A 23,445-nucleotide genomic window follows, 5' to 3' on the forward strand; every position below is an offset into this window, starting at 1 on the left:
ATTGAGACAAGTCTTAAGGTTGGCTGAACATATGAGATGATGAGATCTCTGTTGCAGCTCCAGCAGCTTTGGACTTAACAGCAGCTTCCTTGGCAGCTTTTGATTGATCCCTCACCCTTGGATTTTTAACCACCAATGCCTCACTTGCTTTCAATTCCTTCCCACTTAAACCTCCTTTGCAAGTCTTTTTGTTGTGGCCAAAATTTCCACAGCTGTTGCATCTCACAATTCTTGCCCTCTTGCCTGGTTGCTCTTCACCCTCTTCCCTTCTTCTGTTTCTGCTGGGCCTTCCAATACCTCTCTTCATCTTTGGTGGGGCAATCTGGTTGGGGTGGTTAGGATCAGCTGGTGGCCATTGAGAGAAATCAGGAATTGGGTGTATGGCATGGCAGTACACCTGCTTGTATGTTTTTGCAGAATACCATGAGCTAACATTGTTGTGAGGATCTACTTTAGCATGCAGCATAACTCTGATTGCATGTCTGCAGGGGATACCAGACAACTGCCAAGCTCCACATGAGCATATTTTGTTGTTGAGACTTAGAGGGAATTGAGACCTCCCCTCATGAATCTCATACTCTCCAGGACTTGACTGATATGCCCTGCATGTGCTTGTAGCTTTGATGATCTCTCTGAGAAGCTTAGCAATTTTAGGGCACAAGTCCTCATCATTCTAGTCTTGTGCTCTTTGATGCCTTGATGCAATTCTCACCATGCAAACTCTTCTAATTCCTGTTTGAGATGACAAATAAAGGAATATTAGCACACATTTCATCCAAGTGCAAACATGATATTAAGTTATAGTCACATATACCTTCAAGCAATGTTGAAACTGGTCTGCATCTGTCTACCCCTAGTGTGGACTTGAAAATCTCAACAAAATTTGAGGTGTTGGAGTCATTGCACACATTTGGATCAAACTTATGTTTGCTCCATTTTGTCTGATCACCCAAGTCAGCAAACCATTTCATCACATCTGCTCCCCCTTCCTTTTGTAGCCTTTCCATAGCCTTTCTGAAGTTGTACACATTAGTGGCATTGCATGCCCTCCAGAACAAAATGTACATCAAAGGCCCAGGAAAAGATTTCTTATAATTCCTACTCAAATGCCTGCAGCAGTATCTTCTCTTTGCTTCTGGCCACACATTGGTCAAGGCAATATCTACTCCCTGACATCAGCCAACATAAACAAGCATTAGTTTAAAATAATGAACATACTCAAACTTGAACAAAAAAGTGAGGTTAAGACTTATACCTTCTGCCTGTCAGAAATGATGGTCCAGTCTTTCCTCCCTGATTCCTTGACAATGTTGTATATTTGCCAAAGAAAGTATGACCATGTCTCTTTGTCTTCTCCACTTACTACAGCATATGCTAATGGGAATATTTAATTGTTGTCATCAATTGTAACTGAAGACAACAACACACCCCCATAATTTCCTTTCAAATGGGCCCCATCAACCCCAATCAATGGTCTGCACCCAGCAAGGAATCCCTTCCACTGTCCAGCAAAGCTAATGAACATACTAGTGAACAAGTTCACCCTAGGTATGCTCTCACTTAATGTCCAACCAACAAATGCCTTAGACTTTGGGTTAGTGGCACATATCATGTCAGCATACCTAGGCAAATGAGAGTAAGACTCATCATGGCCACCAAACAGCTCTTCAATCACATACTTCTTGAGCCTGTACAGTGATGCTTGTTTCATATGATGCCAAATCTCTGGAACAGAAGCTTATTGAGAGCCTTCCCTGGAATATCTGGAGCTGCCCTTATATCTTCCATGACCTTTGGAGCAGCCCACTTGACAGTGCATATAGGGTTGTAGGTCTCCAGACCTCTGCAGTTATGAACATCAGGCCAAATATTCTTTATTGCCCATGTCTTCCCATCAGACAACCTACTGGCATGAAGCCTCCATTCACAACACTCTGCATAGCATGTGACAGTGTACCTTTTGTTGTCTGTAGCTATGACATTCAAAGCAAACCCCTCTTGAACTACATAATCTTTTAGTGTTTATCTCAAATGACCCTTGTCTATGAAAAGCATCCATGGCCTTAGAGTAATTTTTCCAAACTTGACCTCTTCATACACTTCCCCCTGCCCATACAACTTCTTAAAGTAGTCCTCATCATCATTTGAGTCCACAAACCCAGCCCAAAACCCAGCCTCCCAGTTATCTTCTATGTGGGGTACACAGTTGACATCCACCCTTTCATCTTCAGGTACCTCTCCATCAGGGACCACCTCAAGATCAGAATCATCATCAGCATCAAAATCATTACCCTCAAAATCATCATCTTCACTATCATCACCAGTAGAACTGCTAGACTCGCTAGGCTCACCCCCACCATCTCTATCATTGCTAACATACACTATCTTCCTCCTAGCTTTAGGTTCACTAGGCTCAGCACATTTTTTTCCTCAAGTGTTCCCTTAGACTTAGCACTAATCAAAATCCTTTTCCTTCTAGCAGTGGTCTTGCAATTTTCCTAGCAAATAGGCTAGGGTCACTCATAGGTGCAAACTGTCTAGGGTGAGGACTAGAAGAAGGAACCACATTAGGTTGAATTGTGGTTTGGATAGGTGAAAACCTAGGGCTTCTTCTAACTGGCAAGGTTTTAAACACAGTGTGTGGGGATATGGGAGATGGGGGGTACTTCTCACCACCAGAGGTTACTACCCTCTCCATGTCAATCGATCTCTGCATTCACTTTCCCTTTCCCTTTCCCTTTCTCACTTAATTTTCCTTTCCCTTTCCCTGTCTCACTTACTTTCCCTTTCCCTTTTGATTTTACCCCAGCAGAACTCACTGTAGCCTTAGCCTTCTCACAAACTTTCTCAAACTCTTTCCTACCCTTAGTATATTCCTTCCTTGACTGAGCATTGTCCTCATCATTTCCTTCCTCATTCTCTTGCATCATATCAGCCCAAGTAACATCAGGATCATAGTTAAACTCACTCCCTAGCATATTCACTAATGGGGGACTGGTAGGATCTTCACATTCATTACCCTCATCAAGGTACTTCTTTACTAGCCTCCTTCTAGGTTTAAGCTTGGTTGTCTCACCCTGAATTGTATAGTTAATGGTATAATTGGGTGAAGCTGGTGCATGAGTAGGAGGTGGCTGTGTTTCAATTGTAGGAGGTGGTTGTGTTTCAATTGTTGGATTACTTTATAAGGGTGGTGAGTCTGGTTCATCTGTTGGAGGTGGTGGAAAGTTTCCTACTTCAAGAACTATTTTGTTTCTCCTAAACTCATAAACAAGGTCATTCATGTAACTACTCCTAACAGGGTTAGTACCAACCAGAATCTCATACATTTTTGCCCCTGGAAAAGTCCTAAACATCCTTTGCACACCACCATCATCATCAATAGGCCAATGTTTGCCTCTCTAAGCATAAGAAAATATAGGATTCACTATTACTACCCCTCTTTTTTGTAACTCATCCTCAAAATCTATAATCAAATCCATGAGATTACATCTATCAACATCCACTTCAATATCAACTCTATGCACTTTATACTTAAATCTGAACAATACTGTGTCATCCATTCTGCACAAATCATAGTACACTACCATTTAAATAATACTCAACACAAAATATCATCACACACTCAAGAACGACAATATAAACAGACCTAGGTTATGAAATTGGAAGAATTGTAGCATGCATCACACATAATCGAATTACATATGAAAAAAACCAAACTTTATGCATCAACAGTAACTACAATGCAATTCTAGCATGAATTCAACATAAATCAAACAATAATACTCATAATTCCATATTCGAACTTATATTAGAACACCCAAACAAAATAGCATTAACTAACCTAAAACATTAGAATTTATACAAAATACTTCACAAGAACAAAATCGAGGATGAGTACTAACCTTATAGAGCAATTTGTCAGAGCAATTCTCCACAAAATTTTCTTCAATTAGGGCGTTGCTGCGTGCTTCAGAACAGGGGAGAGAGGAAGATGGACGATCAAATTTTTTGGAAAAGTTTTGAAATAAATGTTGTTAGTTGGGCTTGGGGAAAGTTAATGCGTGGGGGGGCTTTTTGGTAATCTCAGTAGCTGACCTTTTTTTTAGGCAAATCACAATTTCTGACCTTATTTCTCCCAAATTGACTTTAATTAACGTTTAATAAGCGTTTTAATAACAAAAAGATCACTGTAGCAATTAGGCTAAAATATTAGGGGCACCGCTGATAATGAAAACTTAATGAGGTGCACCATTGATAAAAGTTAAATTTTTGAGGGTACCAGTGATAAAATCCCTATTAGTAATAATAATAATAAATAAATAAATAAATAAATAAATAAATAAATAAAAAAAAAAAGAGGATTTAAAGAGAATGATGTCTTGGAATTGTTAAGGATATTCCTTTTTATTTATTTTTTCTAGCTATATAATTATTTTTTATTCTTTTTTGTACTTATATATATATATATATATATATATATATTGGCTAACGAAGTAAAGACTTGTATCTGATGAGGGTAGCTCGCCAAAAGCCCACGGATAGAAGGCCCAGTTTTGTTTATTACTTTAAGCCACTTATAGTAGAGTGATTTTTAAAAGGGAAATTCTCAATAGTAACCTGCTTTTGCTTTTTTCCAATCATAGCCATTTTCTTTTTATATTATACAAGTAATAAGTACTTTCATACCCACGAACAATTAGAATCATTGCACCAAAAAAAACAGTTACAATCTTTTTTCAATTGTAATTCGGCTCTATCCACAAGTTCTTTGGCCAAGAATTCTTTCATTACAGTTTGTAGACTTGGAGATATGGTCATTGCCGGTTGTGTTTCTGTTTTTTTTCAATATACTTTTACCTCTTTTTATTTAATATTCTTAATACCCGCGAAATCAACCCAAAAGGATCGTTCTTTCGGGAACAAAGGGATTAACTAATAGTACCTTCTTACTAACTAGGGCCGTAGGGCGGCTAACACACACAATACGCGCTATAGCTAGCCATGTTTGAGGAGCTCTTTCGATTTGACTTTATGTCAGAAATGTAATTGGTGACAGACCCATATATCAATCCACAACAAAATGGGGAACTATAATACGAAATAGCATAATCTGAACTTTTGCAACAAGGACGACTTATTCTATAAGAAGCATCGTCACAATAGCCAATGTGAACAGGCCTTAAGAGACCCTTCTTTAGATGATGAAAGAGCTTTATATTGTCAGACTACAAAACAAACTTTCTGAAACCAACCTCCATAGTTGTAGCTAGAGCACATCGCATTGCAGCCGCTTCACCCACGTCAACAGGAACGCTGCCCCGATTTTTCACACACATAGCAACAAGAAAATCCCCAACCGAATCCCTCGCAATACCACCAAAACCAGTAAAAGAGCCCTCCAAAAGCGCAACATCAGAATTTATTTTGACAGTACCCGAAACAAGAGCTGTCCAGGTAGTCATAAACTTTTCATGCCCTCCAATGTTGCGAGCAGCCATGGATTGCGCATACTCTCCTATTAAGCCAACAGCCTTGCCAATGACCTCCTCAACATCTCTTCTCTGCTTCTCAAAAACCCACCTGTTACGCCGCAGCCAGATCCCCCACGCCAAAGCCCGAAATAGATCACCCCACTCCTTGTTCTTAAGTAAGTGGATAAGAGATGAACACCACTCACTCACACAAGAGCCCCCATAAAGAGCAGTATCAAGGCGGAGAGGAGATAGGTACCATACCTGTCTTGATTCAGGGCACCTCGCAATGCAATGTAGCGCAGACTCCTCATAATCCCCACATATTGGACGAATGCCATCCATAATCAGACCTTTATGCTTCAATTTACTTCTCACTGCAATGCTTTCCCTCACAAGCCTCCACACAAAGTGCTTAAATTTCGGTGGAATCCTAGCATTCCATATAAGATTCCAATCAAAACAAATTGTTCCTTTCGAAAACGTAGCTTTGTTGTGCTTTTGATCAGCTAGGAGTAAATTATAGGCGCTTTTCACTGAATATAACCCATTTTTAGAGTGATGCCAACACCATTCATCTACCCCATCAAACACTGGAATCACCAAAGACCTGATGCACTCAACTTCTCTTTGCGAGAACAGACTTGATAACACATCATTCAATTATTCATAGTCCAAAGGATGAAAAAATCCCAAGGAAATAATACTAGAAGAAAACAAATAAGAAGAATCCTAATACAAAAACGCTGAACAAATAAAACTAAATTACAATGAACTGATGATCATAAAATACAACATACACGAGTTTGCAACTTGAAACAAATAAAATAATAAATAATAAATAAAAAAATTAGCAAAAGAAAAATTAAATAGTTTACAACAAACTCGAAGATCAAAACCAGACATGGTGGCCAATACCTCAATCCACCGCCATGAACGTGCATGATCGATAGACACTTTCAAAATGTCAACATCTGTCAAACCAGACGCACAAAGGAATCAGGGGGAGCCCTATAGATACACAAAAGGACATCAAGCACTAGTACTGGTGTTGAAAGCACAAATGCACAATTTCACAAACTCATAATCATCTTGAAACAGGAAGACATATAGGTCAAAAGTTTTGAATAAACAGAATTAAAGCAATGAAAAATAACATAAAATGAAAAAACTAAGAAGAAATAAGGGTGAGAAAGGTAGATTGAAATAAGGGACACGTAGTTGATGAATTTGAGATTTTAATGTAAAAACGGACTGATTTATTAGAGGGCTAATAGGCATATCAACATGGCAGGAACCCATGTTAGGGTGTCGTATGGATCCTCTTTCAAAGTTTCTTTCACAAGAAATTTCATAAGTTGAAACACACGCTATATCTTGACTTTAACAGTAGTGTACTCACAGCAGTAATGGAATGCATTATAGTTTAACTTATAATAATATGATGAAGCTTAGAAACAATTTTCAGTAATGCTCAAGAAGATGCAATTCCATAACTCCATCCGTAGTTCTGTGGTTTGTATCTACTAATTTCAGTTAGTGCTTGCAAACATATTTTTATTATTGCTTATTTGTTCATACATGTTTGGGTTCATAGGGTATTGTTCTCATTTGTTCAGACTTTTATAAACATGTTTGGAATCGTAGGGTATTGTTCAGACTTTTATAAACAAGTCATAAAGAAACAAAAGGCATGAATACAAAACTATTTCCACTGTTTGGCGAGGAAATGTTTGCTAAGGACAAAGCAAGTTAACTAAAATCTGCAATGCCAGTAATAGAGGTGGTGAAGACCGAAGGGTGGAGGCGAATCTTGGTTATGGCCAGCATCCCCATCCCCCCTAAGTTTTTATGAGTTGTTGGTTAATGGTTAATAGTATGATGTCTAATAAATGCATATAAAAAGTTGTGGCATATTGGCTAGTGTTGTTTTGAGCAAAAAGGTGGAGGATCAAATCTCCCCCCCCCCCCCCACCAACCCACATACACAACTTTTTCGCCCAAGATCAATCACTGGTGAAGACAAAGTGTAGATGACTAGATGAGGGCTCATCTAAGAAGCCAAACAAGAAAAGAAATAAACAGAGGCAAATCCTAGTGTGATCCCGATCTATGCAGCAGGAACAACAACAATAACAATAGTACGTTCCAACATGATATAGGGACGGCTAACATGAATTGTCATAAGGAACTGTATGTAGAAATAAAGAGTATAGCAAAAAAATCAATACGATAAAAATGGAAAAAAGGGTGTAAAGCGCGTGCAAGCTCATATGTTGCATGTAATGTAATACAAATTTTACCTAAAAGGTTGTACAAGCTTATATGTTGCATATAATATAAAACAAAGGTAATGTATCATAACACATCTTCGATGGGAATTTTCTCCCTTCACTCTGTCTTATTCAACACCATATTTTAATCAATCCCCAAAGTAACATATCACTATGAATCACCCTCCTCCGAATTCTTCAAACTTCCCCAAGCCCTCATGATCCCAACATTTAGCCACTCTTCAAGCCTCCTTATCGGAACCTCACTTGATCCTATATATATAGGGAAGGCTCTCATGAGAACCCCACAGCTCTTTAATGTGAAAACTCTTTCATATGTGAAATATGTTCCAAATTTTTACTCGCATGTTCTAACTCTTAAATGAGTTAAATCATATGTTTAAAATTATTACTCACTTGTTATGAAACTTAAAGCAATTGTTCTAAATTTTAACTTATATGTTCTAGATTTCATATTGTGTTCTAAATTGTTACTCATATGTTCCAAACATTTACTCACATGTTCTAAATTTTACTCGTATGTTGTGAATTTTAATCAAGTGTTCTTAATACATATATATGCAACATTAAAATTATTTGGTGATATTTACGTAATTACTGCCATGTCACTGAAAATATAATATATTTTAAAAAGACGATTAAATAGATAGACCTCTTTACAAAATATTATTACCATGCAACATTAACGAACATATGGTTACATGAGAAATAAAATCATTTCAATTTTCTACTCCTTCCATTTCCTTTTTTTTTTTGGTCCTATTTGGAATCTTGGAATATTCAAATGCATATAGAATCTTATACTTTAATGTTTCTTATAATCTTCAAAACATAGTCATGTTGGATATTATTTAACCCGTCTCGATTTTTTTGTTTCCAAATATGTAATTTTTTAAATTTTTTGTACCACGTAACTTGAGATATATTAATTACAATGTTACATTGACAAATATCGGGGGGGGGAATTGTAGTATCGTTTACTTTTACGAACGCAAAAGCAAAAGCAAAAGCACTTAAAAAAATTCCACCCACAGGCAGCACTAGTTTTAAATCCACAATTCATCTCTTCTCCTAAACTATATCCCTACATGATTACATCCTCTTATGGCAAGCTCATTATAGGCTAATCACTAAAGCCGATAGAGTCCAAGACTATATTGATAATTTTCACAAAGGTTCAAAGGATGGGCAGACCAAAAAGACAATTGACGGATGCAAACATGTTAGAATCATCATACTAATTAAACATCAAATTTTCAAACACAAGATCTGAATAGAATGGTACTCGCCAAGCAAGGATCTAAAAATAAGGATATGTTGAAATTCGACAGCAATGGTTTGCGGGTTGGCCAAATTCGAATGCAACTTCTTGAGGAAGTGTCTTTTTGAATTCCAAAACACGATCTTTTGCATATTCATTTGTAGGGTCTTGATATATGCTTACTCGTGGAAGGGTAAAGATTACATCTTTCAGCTTGACGGAATTCTCAACCACATAGGTAGCAAACTCAATGTCAATTGGCAGTCCCAGAAAACCAAAGTGCTCCAAGGTCTTCAAGTTTTTCAGGGGACACCCTTTGTGTTTGACTATATTCCTTAGAGGTACATTAAACTTAGAGCCCCAAGGATACCTTGAGAACTGTAACATGAAAAAAACAAGATCAGAATAAAATACTAACGGCCCGTATAGTAGTTGGTTATACACCGTGTCTGGTGGTAATGGAAATGAATCTTAATAATATAAATTTAGGGAAAAAGACCAATGTTCATTCCCATGGTACTAATTTATTCATCCTAAAATGTCTATTTCTCTTTTAAAATATTCATATCCACCTAATACAACCCCACAAGTGGTTATGGGTGGTAATGAAAATTGCTTGCCCATGGAATTTAAAACACAAGCTTAGGAGAAAAAAAACACAAACTTAAGGGTGAGATGGCTTCCCCATGGAGAAAAAAATACAAGCCTAAGAGTGAGTCCCCCCAAGGAGATTTGGATGTTTTCCTTGTAAAATTGCACTTAAGTTCATTCTCATTACCAACATTTCTAAACACTACCAATCAGGCCGTAAAAGATTTTGTAGGAATGTCAATTAGCAGACACCGAAAACCAAAGTGCTCCAAGGTCTTTTTTTTTTTTAGTATAACGCAATTTACTTTTAAGTTAAGTCAAGTCTGTCCTTTAAGCTAGTTACTAAAATTGCAAATATCTACCAATATAAAGCCTATACACTTAGGCAAAACAAGGTACATTAATAAACTACTGCATTCATTCTTTAATGTTCTTGACAATTATCTATTTGAACAAAAAATTAAAGAAAAAGGAAAAAGAGTGAAAAGGCAGGGGTTGTCAGTGGGAAAAATGCAGGTCCTTTGTTGGGGGTAAGAGCATACACAATGGGAATAAATTTGGTTCCCCAGATTGAGGTGGCTCCCCAAATCTATAAATAATTGACATGTGAGTTGAAGTGTTGTCCAACATTAACTAACGGATGGAAAAAGGCAAACTCCGCTCATTAACTAACGGATACAACCAACCTATTAGACTATTCATGAAATATACCAAAAGGTGAATAAAAGAAGAGGATAATGGGTTTGGCTAATCAAAGATGGATATAAAAATAAGTTAGTCCATAAATGAGAGTTTTAAATAGGACATGTTAACAATGCAAGTTCAAGCTCAAGCTCAACTCCTCAAGTCTACACAACTGCCTGCAGTCTGCTCAGTTATGATGGTTACTAGTTAGCAGTCACTGTCAAAGGAGATTCTCTCTCCATTCTGTATTGTACACAAATATACTCTTAAATAATGTTCATAGATTTTAGAACCCTGAACTTAAGATGCAATTTGTGATGGGACTTTGTTATATTATTCAGGACAAGACTTTGTAATGAAATGAGACTTTTTTAGCACTGAGGGAGTAGGTATAAATATAAAATTAATCAACAGTATATCACGTTTGTATAGGAGGGAGTGTACAGGGAGATCTACCTTCAAAGTGAGCTTCTCAAGGACCGGAGATTCGTCGATCAAGTAAGCCCACCCAAGTAAGCTTTCATCACCCTTTGCTTGGACATGGAGTTCTAAATGCTTAAGGTTTGACATGATTGGTGGTTTAGATATCCCCGTATTCCACTGCATAAGACAGTGATAGTTGATTATGAATATGTTAACAAAGAAGATGAAAAAATAAATAAATGAGTTATTCGCAAAGGCATAAATATCATGGCGTACATGGACAGGGTAGGAAGTAGCCAAGAGCAAATGCAAACTCAAATACTTTAAATTGGAAAAGGATTGTGAAAGGGATCTATAAGCATAGGCCACAACCTCTCCACTATAATCTCCATTTCCGATTGATAGCTTAGAAAGCGATGAACCTCTAATACTAAGTGCTATAGGCCGCCCGTGCAGAGTGAATGACACAAGTTTTGGGGCTGTAATGTCAATGCATGACAAATAATAACAACATGATAATTCCAGATGTTTGAGTTGTAGGGATGTTTGAGGCATGTTTATATGATTCAAACCGCTTGCCCCATTAACAATGCCCAGATTCTTCAGGGCATGGCAAGAAAGCAGAATGCACTCTATGTCTAAGTCAGTTAATTACATTGACATATTTGAGACACAAAGATGTTAGGGAAGCCAAATTACGATGCAAACCAAGAGACAACAAACGACATTCAAGGGGCCAAGTGTAGCAATTTATCAACGAATAAGTTCTGCCAACTTGTGGTGTGAAGTCCAATTCAAGCCTTTTGACATGTTTTTCTACAGCAAAGGCCAGCCACCTATCAATATCAGACTCATAACTTACATCCAAGTCAAAAACCACCCTTAGCTCATCTATAGCAAGGCCAAGATGAGACTCCAAAACATTGTTCACCATCGTCACAAAATTCAACCTGTCTTGGGGAAGTAATAGATGATTTCATGCAACCGAATGCACTATAGGGTAATCATCTTTAAAGATTAAGATGGGAAAACATCGCCACATGTAATTCCATCCGTGCGAAAGAACACTAGTTTGTGCAGCTTCCTTGATTGTGAAGAGGGACATGGTCAACATCAAAATATCATGCGGCAACTGACTCAATCGATCATTATCACTGCCTTTTGCTTCATGAGGCTAAGCTTATTATAATCATGACATACAATGCAAACAAGACACAGATCAGAATCACACATTTCGTATGTCACAGTTTAATACTCCCTCCGTCCCATAATATAGTTCATGTTTCCTATTTTAGAGATTCAAAATATTGTTCCTGTTTCCATTTTTTGAGAGTATGTAAAGACCATTATACCCTCACCTTTTTAACTTTATACATTGTACTTCCTAATTGACCTTTGAATTTTGCACATGTCTTGTACTTTTCCCTTTTTCTCTCTAACTTTTGTCTATATTGTACTTTTCAATTTTATTAATGTATTCCATCCATTTTCTCCTCTTATTTCTTAAATACCGTGAAAAAACACAAACAAGAACTATATTATGGGACGTTAGGAGTATAAGTAATATTAGTGCATGGTCAGGAAACAAATTTTATGCACCTGATGATTGCAAGATTTGAGTGCAGGCCATGTCCGTTTTTCCATAATTAAACAAGACAAAGACAAACAAAACTTCACAGTAACCTAACCTAAGCTTAACTCAGCACTGCAAGGTTCAACAGCGTTACAACACTAGTTAACTGTCAAATAAATGTTGCAGTACTCAAAATACAGTTATAGAAAAACTTTCTGTTAATTCAGAGGAAATTAACAAGTAACAAGTTAAAATTGAACACTATGATTATAAAGAAATATCATCAAATTGCTTGAAAAAATCAGAGGAATTAGTAAAGTTGAAAACTTTAATATCAAATTAGATTTTTAAGGCGCATAATTCAAGGGTTCTGCAACAAATTAGCAACCAAATTTGATTCAGTCATCAAATTAGGCTCATAATTTTCTTCTCTAGCAACATAATTGCAAGTTATGATCTTTCATAGCCTTAGTAATTAGAATCAATAGTTCAAAACGAAACCCAAATTTACTATACTGACAATTAAATTAAATCAAGTATAAACCCTGAAATTGAAATTCGATTATTACAAAAAGAAACAACTTAACTCGGAAGCTGCTTCAATGGAGGATATAAATATTAAAAACCACCTCAATGGAGAACGTGAAGTGCGCTACAATTGGAAACTGAGCAACAGATGATGACAGTTTGAGAGGGTGTGGGGTGCAAGAGAGTATGCAAAGGATTTATATGCAAATTTATTGTGTTCGTTGGTTCTTGTATTTTTTTTTTAAAAAAAAAAAAAGTGTTCCTCCTAAGGTTTTAAGTTCTTGTATTTAGGATTTAGAACAATCTTTCAAATTTTGATATAATTTATGCTTTTAGGTGGTTTTATTTGTATAAATATAAAGTACTAAAGTGAGTTAGTGTATGTGGACAATGATACACATACATTGAATGTATGTGGTCCCAATATACATTACCAATAAAAGATTGACAACTCATCATTAGCTAAAAAATGAGAGGGAAAATTAAGAGGGAAAATTTTTGGTTTTTGGCGCCATTTACCATAAGAAGGCGGGATAAATTTCATTAGCGCCAAGTAATGTTTCTTTGTTACCAAAAAAATATTTTAGGTTACTAAAATATACAATTTTGTTACTGAGAAAATATCATCCTAGTCAATGTCATTAATGAAGAGAGATGTTTATTATAAAATCGAATAATACTTCATTTGACGATATTTTACAAACTATAAATCAAAAAATCAATATAAAAAAACCAATGAAATTAATTTTTAAAGATTTTTTTATAGACATCCATATCGATATATTTTCAAAAAATTTATAAAGTTGGCCAATTTTAACCTTAATATGTTTGTTAAAGAAGTGTTAGTAATTTATCATTATTGTTACTACAAAAATTTCAAACATACCAAAAAAGAACAGTTTATATTTGTTATTACATATAAGGAACTATATAAAATTAAATAGGTGTTAACTACATGAAATTATCAAGTGTTGTATATAATAATTCATACATTGGAGGGTTTTATTCCTTTCTTGAAGGTTTTTAATCAAATAATTGAGAGTTAACATGAAATCACAAAAGCTAAGGTTACACACAAACTTTTATCACTTATTGCTAAATACTCTCGTGTGTTTATAACTTATCTTTTTTATTTGCGTTACTAAATAAGTTGGTTTATAAAAACAAGTAGTGTTAGATACAAAGTCTTAATAAAATAAATACAAAGTGTTATTACAAAAAAAACAAAATGATGCTTTTTTAAAAAAAATGATGAATTATATGCTTGTAAACTTCAAAATTGAAACATTATTGAGGCCTTTGAGAGTTACACTATAAGTGTAGTAGATTTACTTTATAGATTTGAAGATTTAAATAAATTAATTAAGAGTTTAAGGGCATGTTCACTACAGCTTAATTTCAGTTAAGTTCAGTTCAGCCCAGTTTAGCTTCAATTAGTTTAGTTCAGCTCTTAATTTCCTTCTCTCATAAAATTCATTTAAGCTATATTCAGTTTAGCTCCAATCAGTTCAATTTAGTTCAGTTAAGCTCATTTCAGTAAACATGTCACTTATACTAAATATTCCATGTGTTTACAACATTTTGTTTTTTAAACAATAGGTTATTGCTTTTCATTTTTTTATAAAAAAAGGTTGTTACTAAAAAAAAGTGTTATATAAGAATAAAATATATAGTTTCGAATATTATATTTAATTTTTGTTTTGAATTTGTGTTTAAAACCGATGATCTACCACATACGTACATTTCGTCTAAATAAGGATAACACTTTATTTAGGACGAAATTGTATATCATGAATAATTTCCTTATAACAACTAAAATAAAAATACTATGTATTGAATAATATTTAGAAAACTTGTTTCAAACTCTATCTTTAGACATTGTTCAACTACTAATTAATTATATTGGGATACCAGTTAAACAAAACATGTTACCAAACAAATACAAAATGTTGCTCCGATTGTAATTTTTATTGTAGTCAATTTTACTGTGGTTACCAAATACACTTTTATTGTTGAGAAGTGACTTTTATCTCACTTTTAGGGGTGTTTTTAGAGTCGTTTTCGACTTAGTTTCCAATAATTTAGCTTATTTTGTTCTTTATTTCTCTTATTCTCGTCTCTTGTCTCTTAATTTGAGTATTTTCGTAGTTTTTAATATTTTTTAGTTAATAATTCCTACTTTATCTCATTTTCTTATTTTATTTTTAGTTTAACCTTTTATTTTACTTCGTTCTATTTTATTATTTTAGTCTTTTTCCCGATTCTCCCTCGTGTTTGTTTTTGGTTGTAGGTGTATTCGGATCCTTGGTCGAATTACAAGTTCAAATCGAGTTCAAGGTACGAGGTTTGAGGCAAATGCTCTATGATACTAATTGCCCTCTTGCTAGCAGCTTATCCTACACCCCACAATCACCACGCCTTTCACTATCCTACACCACACCAACATCACCAATTCCCCTGCATTTCCTCCTCTCATAATTCCCCTGTATTCATCAATCGCCCAACTGCAACCACCTCTGCCCAGCCAACTCTTAACATTAGCCACCAATTCAATTGAATTCGGTAGCCCTTCAATTCACAGTCACCACAACGCATTCTCAGCTCACCAATTCGCACCTCCCACCACTTCGCATAACCGCCCAAACCACCTCCAATCACCACCGCAACAACCACTACAGCAGCATCAATTCGCTCCAATTCATCTCCATTCACCACCGCAACTAAACCGCACCAATCGAGTGTTGCATAAATTAACATGTCTTGGGTGAGAAATCACAAGAAAATAAGATCATGAGAAAATACTGTTGATTTCTCCTCTGCGCTCATCGAGTATTGCATAAATGTTTTTTTTTTTTTTTTTTTTTTGCAAAAAAAAAATATTAAATTAATTGCATTGAAAATGACAATTAATTTAAAATTCAAACCTCTGAATTTTTATTCAAATTTGAATGAAATTTGAAAACTAATGGATTTTGGGAGCCTTCAAAAGAACCAATAAAATGCTACCATGTCACAATGTATGTGGGAGCCACATACATTCAATGTATGTGTAGCTTTTTTCTAGTGTATGTTTGTATGGGCATGATTTTAGTTTGATAAGTCAACAATATGTGCATTTATTAGACGATCAGAACATTTGGTGCAAGTTTTTACAAACCTTAAGGGTATACGGTGTATTTAAAAACTAGGTTAGAACTCGTGCGATGAACGGTTTATATAAAACCTATTTTTAATTTGTACACTTTAAAAATAAATCGCTATTATACATGAATATGAATAAGAATTACATATATTATGTAATTTAATTTTTTTTATTTTAATCAAAATTATTATATAGTATCTGTTCAACTTTCTCTAATTTATAGTTCAATGTAGGAGGTCATTTATTAGCGTTCTAATAAAAATTGTTTCAATTTCCAATGATAAATTGATAGGTTTTAATTGTAATTTAGAAGCTTCTAATATTGAAATTTCAAAAATGTTAAATATGATAACTCTAAAAATAAAGGTGACATCATCATTGCATTTAGGCAGGAAATTTTTTTTTGATAAAGCGACACGTGGGCAATAGTGATGTCAGCAACTTCTATTTTAGTAATAGTTAATAGATTTCAAGGGTATATGGTGCATTTTTTAAAACCTCATATGTACACGGAATAATTTCCAAAAGAAAAAAATAAACAAACAAACTCTTGCTATTAGTATTTGGTTTTATTCACCACATAGTTCCCTTAAACATAGCCCAAAGGCCCCCAAACAGACCCAAAAGCTTTTCTTTTCAATTGCACCACTTTAGACACCCATAATTAGGGGTGTTCGTAGTACGATTTGCATTTTTTTTCAAACCGTACCGCAAAAATTGCGATTTGGTGCGATGGGGTTTAGCCACATATTTTTTTGTTAGAAGCAAACTTTTTTTCTTAAAAAAAAAGTCATTTTATTTTATTTTGTGATTATTAATTTATAATTTAAATATTAAACTTTTTTTTTTTGCCTTTTAATTAGCTAACGGTCAAAAATTACATCATATTTTTAAGCTATTTTTATAAATTTTTAAAGTATAAAATTTATATAATGGTTTGCAATTTTACAATCTAAACCGCAAACCGCATCAAAGTAAAGTTTTTAGGGCGATTTGGGCTTTTTCGAAAACCGCCGCATTTTTCAAACCACACCAAACCGTAAAATTACGGTTTGGTTTGTGGCGTTTCCATACCGCACTCTGAATATCCCTACCCATTATCAATTAAGTAAAGCGAATATGTTTAGACTTATGAATAAAGACTAACTGTCACAATTCATAAACATGTACTTCCTCCAACCATATTATAGTTTCCATTTTTCTATTTTGGAGAACTAAAATGTTGTTCCTGTTTCTATAAATGGATAGTATGTGACCATTATACCTTCAATTTTTTAACTTTATTTATTATACTTTCTAAATAACACTTGAATTTCTCGAGAAATGATTTTGGCACACCAAATTTGATTTTAGCACACCTCTATGTGAGATCACAGCTTTCTATGCTCTTCTCAGATAAGGGTGTGTCAAAATCAATTTCAATTTTCCACTTGTTTTTACTTTTTTTTTTTCTCTTTAATTTTTATCTATAATTGTATTCAATTTTCCACTTGTTTTTACTTTTTTTTTCTCTTTAATTTTTATCTATAATTGTATTTTTCACTCATTTTTATGTACTTCAATACCTCATTCACTTTCTCCATCTAGCTTTGTCTATAATTGTACTTTTCACCTTTACTTAATCCACTATCTCCTTTTATGAGTGTTTTTTTAATGCATCACTTTTATATTTGGTAACTTTATACTATATTTTATCATTTCTCTCTCTTATTTTAAATTCCATAGTCCTCAGTCCTCACTTAATAATAAAAATATATATCATTAGAGTCAGGGATAATTGATGTATGTGGTTAGAGATCCCCTCCCAGTTCCGGGTGATTTTGGGATCGATTCTCATCACTCGCCCTCATGACTCTCTAAACACCAAAAAAAATATCTATCATATCTCACATACTTGTTCTTTCATGGTCCATATATTACTTTTACAATAATTTATTCATCCACTCACAATATTATATTACTCTCCTAAAATTCTGTGCAATCCCAAGTGATGCAAATAAAAAAAAACGGAAGGAGTACCATGAAAAAAAAAACAAACATGAACTGTATATTGGGACGTAGGAGTACATCATAAAACTAAATTACAAATCACAATACCTTTCACTTAGACCTTGTTTAATTCAACTTATTTTTACTTATTTAAGAAAAAATAAGTTCAGATTAGATCATATTTAAAAAAAAAAAAATCAAATCATATACTAAACTATAGGTCTCTAACTTTAAAAATATAACACATATCACTATCTCATTAAAAAATCTCCAGCGTTTTTTCCTTCTCTTATTAAAGTGTTTTGTTAAGTATTTGTTTTAATTATAAGATCACTTACTTAATGTAAAAGTTAGTTAGAATATTTTTTTTTTGGTGTTTAGAGAGCCACAAGGGCGGGGGTAAGAATCGATCCCGGGATCTCCTGAAACCGGGAGGGAAACTCTAACCACTTGAGCTATCCCTTGCTCTCAAACTTAGTTAGAATATAATATTACATAACCCCAAAAAACCTCAAGAAGATCAATATTATTTGTTATTGCCATTTTTCAAATATATTGATAGTACATTTAACATCCAATGCTTCTTATAGAAAAAAAATTGTCCAAATTAATTTATTTTATGAATTTTTTTATTAACTATTTTTTTTTTGTTACACATACCAATAGAATTTATTTCCCAATCCAATCTTTATTTTACAATTATTATATCGTTACAACACATGATTTTATATCTATTATATCATCCGTACTCCGCATTTTGATCTAAATATGACTATAAATATTTTTAAATATTTTTTATCTATAAAAATTAATTATTATAATAACCTATAATAATTATTAAAAACTACCGTGCATGGCACGGGAATTAACCTAGTAGTTCTCAATTTTCATTTGTACTGCTATATTTTTTTGTAGATGAATTTTTTTTTTATGTACACAATAATTTGAAGTACTTCTATTTAATTTAGATTTAATCTAAGAAAATTGTGTTCTAGTTAATAAATAGTACGGAGTACTCCGTAATACTTAACAAATATATAGCAACTTAATATATAAATCTATAAATATACTAAAATAACAACCGCTGACGTCATCACTTTTTAAAATTGTACACTTGTCAAACTGTTGTTAAAATTTTTCCCGCCTAAATCAATTGTTGATATCATATTTACTCTCGGTTAAAGAGTACTCCGAAATACATAATTTGCTTAAGTTTTACTCTTTTTCAAAATTAATAAGATCTAAATATCATTACAAATGGAAATTAATGGTTATGTTTATATAATTATATATTTATTTCAATAAAAAAAAATTATGTTGTGCATCACATAGGACTTATCTAGTTAATACACTAATAGAATTTACACTAATCCTATTTATTGTAATTAGGGCTGAACATTAGAATTTACACTAATAGCATAAATAATTAGTAATTACATTAATAGCATAAATAAAATTAAATATGCAACCCCACTACTCCACAAATTCTTAGCTGCAACAGTTATACATGTATGAACATATAACACTTAAAAAATGAACATAAGTTTTTTCCCTTTTTTTAATTTTATTTTTTTATTATTATCTTAACACACATACTCTCTCTCTCTCTCCCCCCCCCTTCTTTCTTATCTCTATGAATTTTCTCTTTCCTTTGTTTTCTTTTTCATTCAAAATTTTCTCTCTCCTCTTTTTTTCCTTTCCTTATTTATTAATTTTGTTCCATCTTCACACTTCTTTGTTCTTTCTTCTACTTCGGATATTCTCCAATTTAATTTGTCATCATTGTTGTATTATCTATCATCATCATTTTCGTCACGATGATGATGTTGAGTTAAATTTCTTTTTTTTTTTTTAGTTAATAAATATGTGAATGTTATAAAATTGTTGATTTCTATCAATTTTGCATTTGTGATTCATAATCTACCATGTATATAGATTGATAATTATTGTCTCTATGATAAAAAAAAAATTAAATTTAAGCTGGATATTCAAATTTTTAGAGTTAAAATAATTACAATCGAACTTGTGTATAATTTCTGTAAAAAAAATGAATATGCAGTACTTTAAATTTGAACATTTAGTACGCTAAGATGAACATTTAGCACAAAAAAATGAACATATTTAACGGTTTAAATATTTTATTTTTATTTTTCTTTTAATAATTATATATAATTTATTTGAACCTACATGAATATATGAAAATCATGTTCATTGTGAATATACTAAATGTTCATTTTTTTTTTGCCGTGTTCATTTTTTTCCGTGTTTATTTTTATACTAAATGTTCATTCTATTTAGTGTTTATATATTTTTGTGAAATGTTCATTTTATCAGGTATGGTCAGGGTATTCTATAAGTATATGATAAATGTTCAGATATAATATACTAAGTGTTCATATTTCTTTTTTAACGTGTTCACTTTTGATTGTTAAATGTCCGTTTTTTTTTTTCATGTTCATATTTCATTACTATTTTTTTTTGTGCTACATTAATTTTTTTTTTACGTGTTCATAATTATTTTTTTTTTACTAAATTTATTTTTTAGGTTGTGGTCCATCAATTTTATGATTGTATGAATATCATGTGTCATGTTTAGTTCCAAGTTGCTTCTCTTTTTGTCCAAGTTGCTTCTCTTTACTACAAAATGATCAATTTTTTTTTTAACATGTTCACTTAAATGTGCAATTTTTTTTACGTGTTCATTATTTTTTTTAGTGAATGTTCATTTTATTTTTACGTGTTCATATTTTCTTACTAATGTTCATTATTTTTTACGTGTTCATATTTTTTTTACTAAATATTCAGATTATAAGGGTGATGCAGCTATCTTAGCCGCATAAGAGTGCAACTAAGACTTATTGTCACTACTCCATTAATCATAAGAGTCCGAACCCGTTTTCGCTCCCCCTCCAGTCCTCTACTCTTTCTGAATCATCCTCATTTTACTACTCGTCAAGACCTCCATCGACTATCCACCACATTCCGACCAAAGCCACCATCAACTTATCCATAACTTCCATCGAAACCACCACCACTCCCACCGAAATTACCCAAATCAAAATTTAAAAATCAAAAGCAAATCAAAATCCTAAAAATTTCAATTAAACATGGAACTTTCAATCAGAGGTGAATCAACTTTACGTTTTATGGTTAAGGAAATTTTGCGTAGAACTACCCTAAAAATAGGGTAATTTGTGAACAACTACCCATTTTTTTTTATTTGTTTAAAACTACCCATAAGTTTGAAAACATTTGGGTAGCACTACCCATTAACATTTTACGTTCAATTAAGACATTATCGGAGCCCACTTTATTCACTTTTGGCACTCAATTAATTCTCCTGATTTGTATAAAGGTTTTAATTTATTTTAATTAACCTAATTAGGGTTTTAATTAGAATTCATTTTAGGGTTCATGAGTTTAGTATTATTTGGGGATTTTGATATCTAAGGTTTGGGGGTTTAATTGAATTGGGATTTTTGTTTATTTTAGCATTAATTGCCCATTGTAATTGATAAAAGTGAAAAATTGGGGCAAAATAACGTTTTAATAGGATGAAAAACGTTAGTGGGTAGTGCTACCCAAACGTTTCCAAACTTACGGGTAGTTCTAAATAATTAAAAAAAATGGGTAACTTTTCACAAATAACCCTATCTTTAGGATAGTTCTACACAAAATTTCTTATGATTAATTACGGTGTTGATTCGTTTCCTTTAGCCCAAGAGAGCCTTAATTTTCTTGATAGGGAATTCCACAGCCTGCAAGTGATTGACCGGTGTCCATTGAAAGCTTATTGCGACTCAGATAGAATGATTTTTTGGTTTCAAATGACAAAAGCAAAATTTCTGTTTCGGATCTTAAAACCAATTATGTTGGTTTGTATTTGTGTCGTAATGGAATCTTTTTAGATAAATCATATCAGAAATTCCAACAATGCCGAGATGCAAGGCTCGAGCTAGAAATTGTATTGATTTACCATCCTCTACTGTAATACCCCGTATTTTCATACATATTTTCTAATTAATTATGAATTATTTTATAAAAAAGGTATTTTAGTAAATTCATTATTTGGAGCCAAAATAATATTTTGGAACCAAATATAAGTATTTAATCATCTGAATAATTAATTATTTTTGGATTTCTAAATTAATAATATAGGTTTAATTATTTTTTTAAAGGTCGGTCCATACTTTATTATACTAATTATTTCAAGAGAAATATCTAATATACATTATGTATTTAACTAATTTTGATATTATCTAAAATATTATTTATTCAATTATTTTATTATGATTTTTGTTTTTCTTAAAAATAAAATAAAATTAAAAAAATAAAAAAAAAACAGAAATTTTTGTGAACGTGAGCTTATCATGTTTTTAAGAGTGATTTCATCACCTTAGTTTGTTAATAATTATTTAACTTAACCTCTAAATCTCTATCTCATTTTGTTCCTATCTTCCTTCTCCCAACCATATGTGTATCCAATTAATTTTTCTTATCTTTTAACCAACCTACTAATCTAAACCAAATGTTACTCAAATTCATTCAACAAACTTAAACTCATCATGTTCTTATTCTAATCTCATTCCACCTTAAACTCTATCCTTTCTACACCCTCAAACTATAAATAGACCCTTAATTCTTCCCACTTATTCACACCAATTCTCTACTTTTCTTCTCATCTTTTTACACAAATCATCCCGTTTATCTTTGAAGTCAATTTTCGGGCACTTCTGGTCAGTTTTGGGGTATTGACGTTTCGCAAATTATTGTTCCTCTCAAAAAATAATTGATGTTAGGCTCAAGAATAACCCAATTCGAAGTTATATCGAAGGAGTTATAGCCTCTGCAAGTTCTGTCTATTCTTTCCAACGCAAATCTAATTCTTCTCTTTTCCTTGGTTTCTTATCTTTTCTTATTCTCTTCTCTTATTCAACTATTATTATTATTATTATTATTATTATTATTATTATTATTATTATTATTATTATTATTATGGGGATTTATAAATAATTATTATGAGTATTTTTAATTATATAAAATCAGATTTTTAATAATGTTTATGTTGACAGGTTCATGTACATATAGTTGGGAGGTTTTAATTTAATTATTTGTGATTATTTGTTAACCTTATATTGATTAAGGTTATATTTATTTGTAGGGTGTATTCAATCAAGGTTCTTGAGGTTCTTTTTGTGTGGTTTTTCTAGCAAGGATCAAGGTACATTTAGGTGGCTAGATACCTTTGAAAGTAATTGGTTTGAGTAACATGTTTTACATATTTGATTGGTGATTGAATTAAATTGATTTTGAAATAAATTATGTTTGAAGGTATTTATTTTAATAAAAGTATTTGAATGATTGATTTTTAAATCATGTTTTGAATGGTTTGGATTACTTATCGTGTTTAAATAATATTGGGAACTATTGAATATTAAAGGATTTAATGAATCATTGAATTATTATTATTAATGCTTTATAAGCAT

The 23,445-nt window shown here is 32.8% G+C and overlaps 1 protein-coding gene and 1 pseudogene across 1 annotated transcript; both read right to left on the reverse strand.

Moving 5' to 3' along the window:
• Positions 1–13: 13 nt before the first annotated feature.
• Positions 14–1,711, reverse strand: LOC110704226. Its single transcript, XM_021882016.1, has 5 exons — positions 1,429–1,711; positions 1,256–1,374; positions 815–1,169; positions 713–732; positions 14–640 (listed from the first exon to the last, which is right to left on the reverse strand). The coding sequence occupies exons 1-5, from the start codon at positions 1,709–1,711 to the stop codon at positions 14–16; spliced, it is 1,404 nt and encodes a 467-aa protein (XP_021737708.1).
• A 7,043-nt stretch (positions 1,712–8,754) lies between these two features.
• On the reverse strand, positions 8,755–15,585 carry LOC110704227 (annotated as a pseudogene).
• Positions 15,586–23,445: the final 7,860 nt, after the last annotated feature.

This window comes from Chenopodium quinoa, unplaced genomic scaffold, assembly GCF_001683475.1.
Source record: "Chenopodium quinoa cultivar QQ74 unplaced genomic scaffold, ASM168347v1, whole genome shotgun sequence".
Classification (NCBI taxonomy): Eukaryota; Viridiplantae; Streptophyta; class Magnoliopsida; order Caryophyllales; family Amaranthaceae; genus Chenopodium; species Chenopodium quinoa.